General features: G+C 41.2%; 1 protein-coding gene across 2 annotated transcripts; it reads right to left on the bottom strand.

Moving 5' to 3' along the window:
- Positions 1-498: 498 nt before the first annotated feature.
- Positions 499-9676, bottom strand: LOC133614750 (uncharacterized). Of its 2 annotated transcripts, none has more exons than XM_061972948.2 (2): positions 6829-7267; positions 499-3597 (listed from the first exon to the last, which is right to left on the bottom strand). In XM_061972948.2, exons 1-2 carry the CDS (start codon positions 7133-7135, stop codon positions 2402-2404), a joined length of 1503 nt encoding a protein of 500 aa, XP_061828932.2. In that variant the 5' UTR covers positions 7136-7267; the 3' UTR covers positions 499-2401. The 2 variants fall into 2 exon arrangements, with proteins under 2 accessions (XP_061828932.2, XP_061828931.1); XM_061972947.2 differs by lacking the exon at positions 6829-7267 and adding an exon at positions 9406-9676 and having other exon boundaries at positions 501-3597.
- Positions 9677-11701: the final 2025 nt, after the last annotated feature.

The following is an 11701-nucleotide window of genomic DNA, read 5'->3' as shown; positions in this document are numbered from 1 at the left end:
ACGCTTCGTGAACAGGTGTTGAACACCTGGCTTTTCCGATGAGCCAATCAGATCATTTGGCGGGTTTCCCTGTTAGCCAATCAGCGAACCCTTGGGACTTGTTGATCAGTTAGTTGGATAATTAGTTAGTTAGCAACATAACTCAAAAAGTTATATTTGAATAAACTGTCTTTCACAGAAAGGAGACGTTGAGAAAAAATGAGTAAGTCGTGAAACGGCTTCATTTGTCAGCGTTGTTTGTTCAATTGTCTGTCTACCATCAGTGCATGCTCTGTTCTCAGCATCATCGTGCAAGTTCTGCCTCTCTTCTCGATCGAATCCTTGATTAGTTTATTTTTGACCCAGCCATGGCCCTCTGCCTCGTCAACGCTGGTGCTCTTTGTTTTATCCAATTAAAAGATCCATTTTCCCTGCACTTGGCCTCTGTCTCTGCATCCCGGGGTCCAGACCAACACAGACTGAAACAACTCAAACACAAATAAATGGTGTGAACATTGACATGGTACAAGAAAACTATTGTATACAATTTATGATTGATAATAAATTGAGCTGGAAACCACAGATCAAGCATATACAGCGAAAAGTGGTTAATATTTGTATATTCTGAACAAAAAATCAATACATACTCTGTACTGCTCTGTTACCATACGTGAGTTATTGTTTAGAAATACGGGAAAACAATTCCATTCATTCACTTAGGATAATCCTGCTGGCTATACAGAACACAGAAACCATTTGTTTATCAACTTTGAAATAATGAAATGTACAAATATTGTATACACTCCCGCAAATGTACGACAATTATTCTTGACAACAAGAGAGGAATGTATAATCTTTCAAATAAAACAAATTTGAAAACATTTAGTATGCAGTTAAGCACATGTGAAAATAATCTATGAGGTGGATTCAATACATAACGTTGATGTATAAGCATGGGCCACTTTAAAGGTGACTTACCAATTTTCTGACTTGTAAATGTTACAATTTTGGATACTAGTATTATCAACGCAAAAGCATCACATCATAATGTTCATGCATTTTATTTTGAGCTTGCACACAGTTTTAGATGCCTGTCTTTTTTTTTTAACAGTGGGCAAAGTATGACATCGCAGTGTGGTGGACATACTTATGTGGGCATCCTAGAACATGCTCTCTGCCTGCGTTAAGCGCAACTTTCCCACCAAAGCATAGCCAAAAAAACAGTATCTAGTCCACAAGGAATTGTGTCATATGTAAATTACAATAATGATGGGTCCCCTTTAAGGAACATTATAAGCATACGTTGTTGAGGCACAGTGCATATAAGGCACATCATCATCAGACATGTATCACAGCAGGGGATGGATCAAATAAGCTCTACTTGCTTCTTCCCACTTATTTTGGACTTGGAACTATTTAAGTGCAAGTGGGATTGTTTATATGATGTCAATATTTGACATGATCTAATTAAAATTGGAGTGATTAATTGAGTGCTCCATTTACACTTCCAAAGTTGCACTCATCTGAAAGGGGCCTCAAAATCAACTTTTCTTACCTATTTGTACCTGCTGTTGTGTATTTAGGATCTGCATAATTCCTGAAAATGTGAAATTCAACCATTGAGTGGTGCAATCAGTGGATTATTCCTACATAGTATAAATTCACAAGTGGCGAGGGGCCGCCATTGTAGCCCGACTCTGTAGTCAATAAGCTCCTTTTTTCCCCCACTATCCTCTTGCGGTGGGGCAGACTGGCTCGTACATGCACATGCATCCTCCGCTGACGCCATTTTTAATAGAAAGTAGCGTATAGTTCGAACTTATACCTTTCTGTAGAGTTGATCTGGAAGCTCAAAAAACTACAACAAAGATGGCGGTGAGAAGACGCTGTCAAAGTGAAGGAACAGTCCACAAAGCGGGGCGTCCTGAAGAGACGGCCAGAAAGCTGCATGAAAACGGTCTATAAAACATAATCTATGCATCATTTGGACCAAAGAACCACCATCACATGTTATGTAGACCACAAGGAAGTGTTTTGATTGTAAAAATAAATCATAACATGACCCCTTTAACACCGCCAATAATTTATTAAAAATCATTATGTTATTTGCATATTTGGTTTTCCTCATTCCTTTTTAATTGCTTTCGTCAAGGGTGTGTAATGGTAACTTTACATTCTTCACAATGGTATCTTTACTTCTTGGTTTCTTTCCTGTATTCTTCTTAGCTTGTCTTTCAGCATCCTCTGTTCCACTACTCTCTCAGAATAAAATGCTGATTTTCTTGCAAGTTTAGCTTGGCTATTCTCTATATCTTTCAGACCATCCATCATTGCCACCATCTACACAACAGCTACTAGACTAGTGCAGGCTGGGTAATTAAAAGGCTTTTGTCAATTGTGCATCTCCGTGAGTGCTGCTGAATCAATGTTTTTGCTCCAAGTGAACAGGATTATTGTGTTTCACCTGTGTGTGTTTATTCATGTGCTTTACCATATAGGTCTTTTGAGAGAATTTTTCACCACACACTGAACAACAAAAAGGTTTTTCTCCCGTGTGTGTTCTCATATGTCTATTCATAGTTGATTTATCAGAGAATCTTTTACTGCACACTGAACACCGAAAAGGTCTTTCTCCTGTGTGCGTTCTCATGTGACTTTTTATAGTTGACTTTTGAGTGAATGTTTTACCGCACAATGAACACTTAAAAGGTTTTTCTCCCGTGTGTGTTCTCATGTGTTTTACCATGTTCGACTTTACAGAGATTCTTTTACCACAAACTGAACAACTAAAAAGTTTTTCTGCTGTGTGTGTTTTCATGTGCTTTACCACATATGACTTTTGAGAGAATATTTTACCGCATACTGAACAACTAAAAGGTTTTTCCTCCGTGTGTGTTCTCATGTGTTTTACCATATTCGACTTACTAGAGATTCTTTTATCACAAACTGAACAACTAAAAAGTTGTTCTCCTGTGTGTGTTCTCATGTGTCTTACCATATATGACTTTTGAGAGAATATTTTACCGCACACTGAACAACTAAATGTTTTTTGTACTATTTGTGTTCCCTTGTGAATGTTACCCAAAACTCCAAGTTTTTTAACTGTCATCTTTTCAGAGCCTTCAGAGTGTTGAATGTTAGTGTGAGTCCTCATAACCCCTTTACAGTCTGTATTGCTGCTCAAAGGTTCTTGGGCGTCGTTTTCATCCTCAGGAGAGTGTGACATTGTGTCATCACTGTCTGAGAGTGGAGCTAAGAGGTGGTCTGCTTGTGATCCTCCACAATCCTCGCCATCATCTTCTGTTGTTATGCTTTCTGGTGAGCTGCTGCTTGGAGGCTCCTCCCCTTTGTTCTTCTCACTTGGACTGTGATGAAGCTGTGAGGACTCAGGTGGTTTGTATTCATGGCATTCGGTCTTCACAGAGACACCAGTCAGTGGCAACTTAGCGTTATCATCTTCCTTCAACGGTAGAAGACGCTCTCTATCCTGAGTGATCCAGAGTTCCTCCTCTTCCTCTTTGATGTGGGGGGGCTGTGGATCTTTCTGCTTCAAAGTGGAGCTCCCCTCCTGTGGCTGAGAGAGAAGTCCATCTTGACGACCAATCAGCTGCTGGATATCTGCAAGACATGAGCAACAAAAAACACTTCATTTTCTGCCATGTAATGTCTCGGCAGATATTTGCCTCAAGTCCCAAATTAACTGCCAAATCCAGATCTACTGGATTGTTAACTTAAACACATGCTCATATTGCTAGGTTGCACAAAACTTACATCTGTTTGCTGTTGTCTTGAATTCAAGCACTTTGGGGTCATTTCAGGGAGGGGTATTGGCAAGGACTTCATGATACAGTATGCATCCCTATACATTGCAGTAATGCAATATTGTGATATACAGTGGGTACGGAAAGTATTCAGACCACTTAAAACGTTTCACTTTTTGCTAATTTGTTTAAATCAAAAAAGTTAATTTTTATTTCTCATTAATGTACACTCATCACCTTATCTTTACAGGAAAAAACAGATGTAGATTTTTTTTTACAAGTTTATTAAAATATCACATGGTCATAAGTATATAGACCCTTTGCTCAGTATATAAGCAAATGGTTTATACCGGGGCGAGCAAGTATAACAAGCAAGAAGTCCACGGTAAAACGGGGCTGCGACTCCTCCCCCTCGACCCAATGCAAAACAAACAGGAGTAAAATAAACAATTGGTAAGCCCACCTTAAATGCTGCATGAGACACTGCACCTTGATATAGTTATGTGAAAATGATTGTCTTCTATGCAAATTTAAAGAATGTGAACAGTGGAAATGACAAACGTGGTACTTGACACATTTAAACATTTTTATTTATGCATTATGATGTTTCTTGTTCAATCATAGATGAGCTGTGACTTAAAGTATAATTGCTTTGTAAATACACTGAGATCAAGTCTAAGTTCATTGAGTTCTTCACTGTGTTTTTGCAGCTGTACCAATTTTTTGCTCAAAATGTTTAACTATCTTGGGAGTTTATTTGTAAAGAGGATTTTTTGGGATATGTACATTTTCATAATGTGCTTCTTCTATTTTGGGTCGAAGTAAAACAGGAACAAATATAAAGTTGTCGTAGTTGTATTTTTAAGTTATTATGCCGTGATTTTACCCATCTGACCCATGTGGTAATAGAGTTTCTTCCATGCGGCCCCTGAGCTAAAATGAGTTTTACACCCCCGGGTTTATGCCCTGTTACAAATCTGAACCTGATTCAATTTGAAACATTGCATATAACATAAGGAACTGTAGATGAATTAGACAACATACACACACGCACACCATCTATGTAGTAAAGTAACTTACTCTTAATTATGCTCAACTCGAACTTTATTACCCCCCTGCTTGACACTCAACATCAAGAGTTGGAATTGGGGGTTAAATCATGTTAGAATAATTATGTATAAGTTATCACACAACTCTTATGCTTAAAGGCCGTTGCTATAGTTATTATCAATTGTGCTGAAGTTGTACTTTTCTATCTGTGCAAAGGGACAACTTGCAATCCAAAGATTGCGAGTCGTCTCGTATCAGTGTTTGTGTCCAGACCCGGCCTGCTGACTGCCAAGGACGAACATCGAGTACCTTGACGCAGACAAAGCAGACACAGTGTGATATCATGAGTGTCAGCACATTTCCATTTCTGAATAATCATATATTGTGCCTAACTGGGGCTGCTGAAATTACCCCCTTTCCTTCAGAAGCAGCCTCAGTGATGTACCGGTAACCAGGGACCTCCGGAATAAATAGTGGAGGACGTGGGCTGTGCCTTATAGCGTAGGTTGGAACTCTAACTTTGATTGATTGAGACTTTTATTAGTAGGTCGCACAGTGAAGTACATATTCCGTACAATTGACCACTAAATGATAACATTCGAATACGTTTTTCAACTTGTTTAAGTTAGGTTCCACTTAAATTGATTCATGATACAGATATATACTATCATCATAGTACAGTCATCACACAAGATAATCATCAGGGTATATACATTGAATTATTTACAATCCGGGGTGTGGAGGGGGAGTTAGGTTTGGTTGTTATTATCAGTCATCAACAATTGAGAACAGAGAAATGGATATTGAAACAGTGTAGGTCTGACTTGGTAGGATATGTACAGCAAGTAGTGGAGAGAGAGAGAGAGAGAGAGAGAGAGAGAGATCAGAAGGCATAAGAAAAAGTATCTACATTTGATTGTCTACATTTGATTATTAACAATCCGGGGAGGGGGTTAGTTTAGGGTTGAAGTTGCCTGGAGGTGTACTTTTATTGCGGTTTTGAAGGAGGATAGAGATGCCCTTTCTTTTATACCTGTTGGGAGCGCATTCCACATTGATGTGGCATAGAAAGAGAATGAGTTAAGACCTTTGTTAGATCGGAATCTGGGTTTAACGTGGTTAGTGGAGCTCCCCCTGGTGTTGTGTTTATGGCGGTCATTTACGTTAAGGAAGTAGTTTGACATGTACTTCGGTATCAGGGAGGTGTAGCGGATTTTATAGACTAGCTAAGTGTGCAGCCCAATACGTCTCTCCTCATGAGTAAAATTTAACTCTGTCTCTGCATGATTCCTTGCTTCGTGTCTGTTTAATAGATGTCATCAGTGTTTGAACCTGACAAAAATGATTCCCGGGTGCGGCCACTGCTGCTGCTCACTGCTCCTCTCACCTCCCAGGGAGTGATCAAGGGCGATGGGTCAAATGCAGAGAATAATTTTGCCACACATAGTGTGTGTGAGAGACAATCATTGGTACTTTAACTTCATTGAAGCTCGGGATCTTTCTGTGTGGAGTTTGCATGTTCTCCCCGTGACTGCGTGGGTTCCCTCCGGGTACTCCGGCTTCCTCCCACCTCCAAAGACATGCACCTGGGGATAGGTTGATTGGCAACACTAAATTGGCCCTAGTGTGTGAATGTGAGTGTGAATGTTGTCTGTCTATCTGTGTTGGCCCTGCGATGAGGTGGCGACTTGTCCAGGGGGTACCCCGCCTTCCGCCTGATTGTAGCTGAGATAGGCTCCAGCGCCCCCCGCGACCCCGAAGGGAATAAGCGGTAGAAAATGGATGGATGGATGGAAGCACAGCACAATGATACATTATGCACTGCTGCCTAGGACCCCGCCTGAACCCCTAGCGGTGGTCACGGTGCTGCCTGATCAAAAATGGCACATTAACATTACAACATTCCCTCCACCCATAGTCCAGTCAAATATTCCTAGTCCCCTTTTAGAGTAAATTACAACCCCCGGGAAACGACGTTGGATGCGATGGTCGTTGATACCACACACTAGTCTGTCAACAAATGAAGAAACGGACTAACCTTGTTGTCTCGATTTGGAATGAAACTCGATTCGTTCCGCAATCGAACTGGGTTTTGGAGCGAAGTGATCCTTTAATTTCTGAAGCATCTCCGTCAATGTCACGTCTGTATCCGCAGGCTGGCCGAGCTGGCACAAATCCCGCAACACCGCACATACTTTGGCCCCACACGAAGTCAGAAAAATTTCCTTCTGTTGCCCTTCGTCTGTGATTTTGTTAGCCACCAAGTAACAGCCCAGGCGTTCAGCATACCGTTGCCAATCCTCCGTAGCCTGGTCAAACTCCGTCAAATTTCCAAACAACGCCATTGACGTCTTGATTTATCCTCGTCGCCAATGTAGTAAAGTGACCTAGTCTTAATTATGCTCAACTCGAACTTTATTGGAGCCCAGCACACAGACACATTATGCACCGCGGCTCTAAACAATGCACTGGCCCTGTTGCCTAGGACCCCGCCGGAATCCTTAGCGGTGGTCACGACGCCGCCTGATCAAAAACGGCACATTAAAACAGTGTTTACTAGTGTACCGTGAGATATTGTCTGGTGTGCCGTGGGAGATTACGTAATTTCACCTAAGTGGGTTAAACATATTTTTTGCAAACCAGTAATTATAATCCGCAAATGTGCCGTTGTTGAGTGTCTGTGCTGTCGAGAGCTCGGTGGAGTAACACACACAGCATTTTGAGAGAAGTTCAATTTTGAGAGCTTGGTAAGAAGAACAGAATGATTTACTGTATCAAAGGCTTTCCTGAGGTCCAATTTTTTTGGAACGCTACACTTTGGCCAGCGTTTGTAAAAGTCTGCGTTTTAAAAGACAAAAGTATGCGTCTGCGTGTGGACAAGAAACCTAAACGCAGATATAAGTATGCGTTTTTTAAGTCAGTGTTTTTCAACCTTTTTTGAGCCAAGGCACATTTTTTGCGTTGAAAAAATCCGGAGACACACCACCAGCAGAAATCACTAAAAAAACGAAACTCAGTTGACAGTAAAAAGTCGTCGTCGCAATTGTTGGATATAAGTAACCAAGCATGCATCACTATAGCTCTTGTCTCAAAGTAGGTGTACTGTCACCACCTGTCACATCACGCCGTGACTTATTTTGAGTTTTTTTTGCTGTTTTCGTGTGTGTAGTGTTTTAGTTCTTGTCTTGCGCTCCTATTTTGATGGATTTTCCTCTTTTTTGGTATTTTCCTGTAGCCGTTTCATGTCTTCCTTTAAGCGATATTTCCCGCATCTACTTTGTTTTAGCAATCAAGAATATTTCAGTTGTTTTTATCCTTCTTTGTGGAGACATTGTTGATTGTCACGTCATGTTCGGATGTACATTGTGGACGCCGTCTTTGCTCCGCAGTAAGTCTTTGCTGTCGTCCAGCATTCTCCCAGGTAACACCTAACTTTAGCGTAACGTTACTGTATGGTTCTCGTTTGGTTATGCAAGATGAGAACATTCTAAGAACATTCTCAGAACATATCAAAACCTATCTGACACACAAAATATTTGCCTACAATGGAAACAGCGACCAGGCTTTTCGAAATGTTTTTTTTCGCAAATTTACTTTATATACATTATGTAGTAACGTTTCCCTAACGTTCCGCGAACGTGTTGTGTTTTTCTAACAATCTGACGTCAGCTGAGCTGAGTCAAGGCTGCACGCATGCGCGTAGAAGCTTCCGTGAGACAGACGAAGCTCGACAACGCTGCAAATTCCAGAATCCCGATAATCAGGCAATACGGTGCGCCATCCATTGATCACATGTAAGTAGATAGAAAGAGTGAAATATGAAGCACGTTTTTGTGTAACAATTTCTACCCTACATGATTAATTTCAGACCATTTTACGGTTTTAGCGTTGTGTCAAATGCGCGCCATGCTCAACTGCCGGCACCATATAAAGTAAACAGAAACAGCTGTTTCTGTTTACTTTGTAGCCAGTTCAGTTTTAGTTTAGTTCTAGCCTTCCCTAAGCTTCAATGCCTTTTCTTAGGGGCACTAACCTTTTGTTTATTTTTGGTTCAAGCATTAGACACATTTTTACCTCCACCCTGCCTCCCGCTGTTTCAGACATCTACAAAGCAATTAGTTACCGGCTGCCACCTACTGATATATAAGTATTCACGGTTACTCTGCCGAGCTCTAGACAGCACAGACACTCAACAACAACACCCAAATAGGTGAATTTAGATAATCTCCCACGGCACACCAGACTGTATCTCACGGCACACTAGTGTGCCGCGGCACAGTGGTTGAAAAACACTGTATTAAGTATCTGTGTTCGTGTGGACATGGCCCCAATTTGATGATGTACGGGCCTGGAAAGAACTATGTCATTCATTCATAATTCATGTCATTTCACTGAGTATCTGTGGATGCTGGCAACCGAGTGACGTAAGCGCGCTCCCGCGTCAGGGGGTGCATATTATGGCAGGGGTGCGTTTTCCGGCACAACACCGGCGTGGCTGTCCTTCCTTGCTCTTTGCCTTTGATTTCAACGCTGCTTTAGGATCACCAAGTTTTGAACGTTGGTATTTTTCAAATCCGGATTTTGAAAAATCCTGCTTGTAAACACGTAAACTTACCTTTAACCTGGGTCACAATTTGAGTATTGCGAGCAGCTTCCATTTGTTGTCGTTGTCGCTCGTTCTCTTCTCTTGTTCTGCAAAGTTCCTCCTCGTATGACGATATCGTTCTTTCAAACAGGCGGAATATTTCATCGGCTGCCACCTTTAGTCGCTCCTTCACCAACTCTTTTAACATTTTGAATGTTTTATATCGTCGCTGTCGTTTGTGTCGCGCTTGTAATATCTGCCTTTTTTTCTTCTTCTTTCTAGTTTCCGGCAGACGAAAACACTTTGGGTGTACTACTGCCCACCGCAGGCTCTTAGTGGTATTTCTTCATCACGTCAGATTTTTGTTTGATTGATTGAAACTTTTATTAGTAGATTGCACAGTACAGTACATATTCCGTACAATTGACCACTAAGTGGACACCGACTTAAACTAGTTGAAAAACGTATTCGGTTGTTACCATTTAGTGGTCAATTGTACAGAATATGTACTGTACTGTGCAATCTACTAATACAAGTCTCAATCAACCAATCAATCAATGGTAACACCCGAATACGCTTTTCAACTTGTTTAAGTCGGGGTCCACGTTAATAAATTCACGGTAATCATGTTTTTTAAACACTCTTTTTCAGTTTTCTTAGTGTTCCCAGCTGAGAATAGTATTTTGTGTTTTTTCTCACAGTTTGGCACACATGATGGCTCTCTCTGCATTATATTCATTGCAAACTGTAAACTCCTCATCTCCACAGGTGCATTTTCTATCCAGTATGCCCATCCATCCATTTTCTACCGTTTGTCCCATTCGGGGTCGCGGGGGTGCCGGAGCCTATCTCAGCTGCATTCGGGCGGAAGGCGGGTTACACCCTCGACAAGTCGCCATCTCATCGCAGGGCCAACACAGATAGACAGACAACATTCACACACTAGGGCCAATTTAGTGTTGCCAATCAACCTATCCCCAGGTGCATGTCTTTGGAGGTGGGAGGAAGCCGGAGTACCCGCAGGGAACCCACGCAATCACGAGGAGAACATGCAAACTCCCCACAGAAAGATCCCGAGCCCGGGATTGAACTCTGGGCTACTCAGGACCTTCGTATTGTGAGGCACATGCACTAACTAACCCCTGTTCCACCGTGCTGCCCCCATCCAGTATGTTTACCCATCATTTGTTTAATGCACAGCAGTGGTGGGCCGTCAGGGCCAGCAAGGCCTTCTCTGCTGGCCCAAATGGTAAATGGGTTATACTGGTATAGCGCTTTTCTACCTTCGAGGTACTCAAGGCGCTTTGACACTATTCCCACATTGACACACTGATGTGTGTGAATGTGTGCCATGCAAGGCTCTGACCACGACCCATCAGGAGCAAGGGTGAAGTGTCTTGCTCAAGGACACAACGGACGTGACGAGGTTGGTAGAAGGTGGGGATCGAACTGGGAACCCTCAGGTTGCTGGCACGGCCACTCTCCCAACTCCGCCACGCCGTCCCCAACATAACCAGAACTCATGATCATAATTAAAGACAGAAGTAATGTTTAATTTACTTTCCCTAAATATCTAAAATTATTCATATTCTCCTTTGACATTTTGACCTTTGTCCCATGAGCTACAGAAGACAACTTCTTGAACTTGAGGTTACATTCGGAGCCAAGGTTCTATCGCCTTGTACAAGGGATTTAATCAATCAATCCACTTTATTTATATAGCACATTTAAACAACAAAAATGTTTCCAAAGTGCTGCACAACAATATTACAAACAATATTAAAATATTATCCTTAGCTCTACCAATGACTGAATTAAAAAAAATATATATATCAAACCAATATACAAATAAATATGATTAAAGACGATTTTAAAGGGTAAAACCAATTAAAACAATAAATAGAAAATCAACATTTAAAAACCCAGAGGACCACACAACTCATGTAGTGTTAAAAGCCATTTAACGTACCAAAGACCATATCAATGTCTCCAAAACAATAAATAGTGAGAGTCAGACAGGCCTAATGGTCAAAGAGGCAGCTGCATGCATGTGCACTTAATCATCAGTTATTAAAGTTCAAAACAACAGGGTGAATTTAAGGGTATATTTTTGATAAAATATTCTAGCAGTTTGGGACTGAAAAATGCTTTGTTTTTTTTGTGTCATAAAACAATATAGATTTTATTTATATCGTCATTACCATTCAATTTAAAGGTTATGTACATATACTTGGTAACGTAACACCCATCAGACATCCGACTGTTCCCACCCCCACGTCCCTCTATTCGCCATCTTTCTAACAATGCTAAACTGTAAACTATGGTC

The sequence above is a fragment of the Nerophis lumbriciformis genome, linkage group LG17 (genome assembly GCF_033978685.3).
Source record: "Nerophis lumbriciformis linkage group LG17, RoL_Nlum_v2.1, whole genome shotgun sequence".
Classification (NCBI taxonomy): Eukaryota; Metazoa; Chordata; class Actinopteri; order Syngnathiformes; family Syngnathidae; genus Nerophis; species Nerophis lumbriciformis.
This window is presented reverse-complemented; position numbering and strand designations above follow the sequence as displayed.

What these genes read in the sequence shown, in the direction of transcription:
- LOC133614750 (XM_061972948.2), bottom strand. Translation starts at nt 7,135, where the DNA reads ATGGCGTTGTTTGGAAATTTGACGGAGTTTGACCAGGCTACGGAGGAT. An exon ending in TTCCAAATCGAGACAACAAG is followed by an intron (nt 3,598 to 6,828) that starts GTTAGTCCGTTT and finishes CATGTCTTGCAG; the next exon opens with ATATCCAGCAGCTGATTGGT.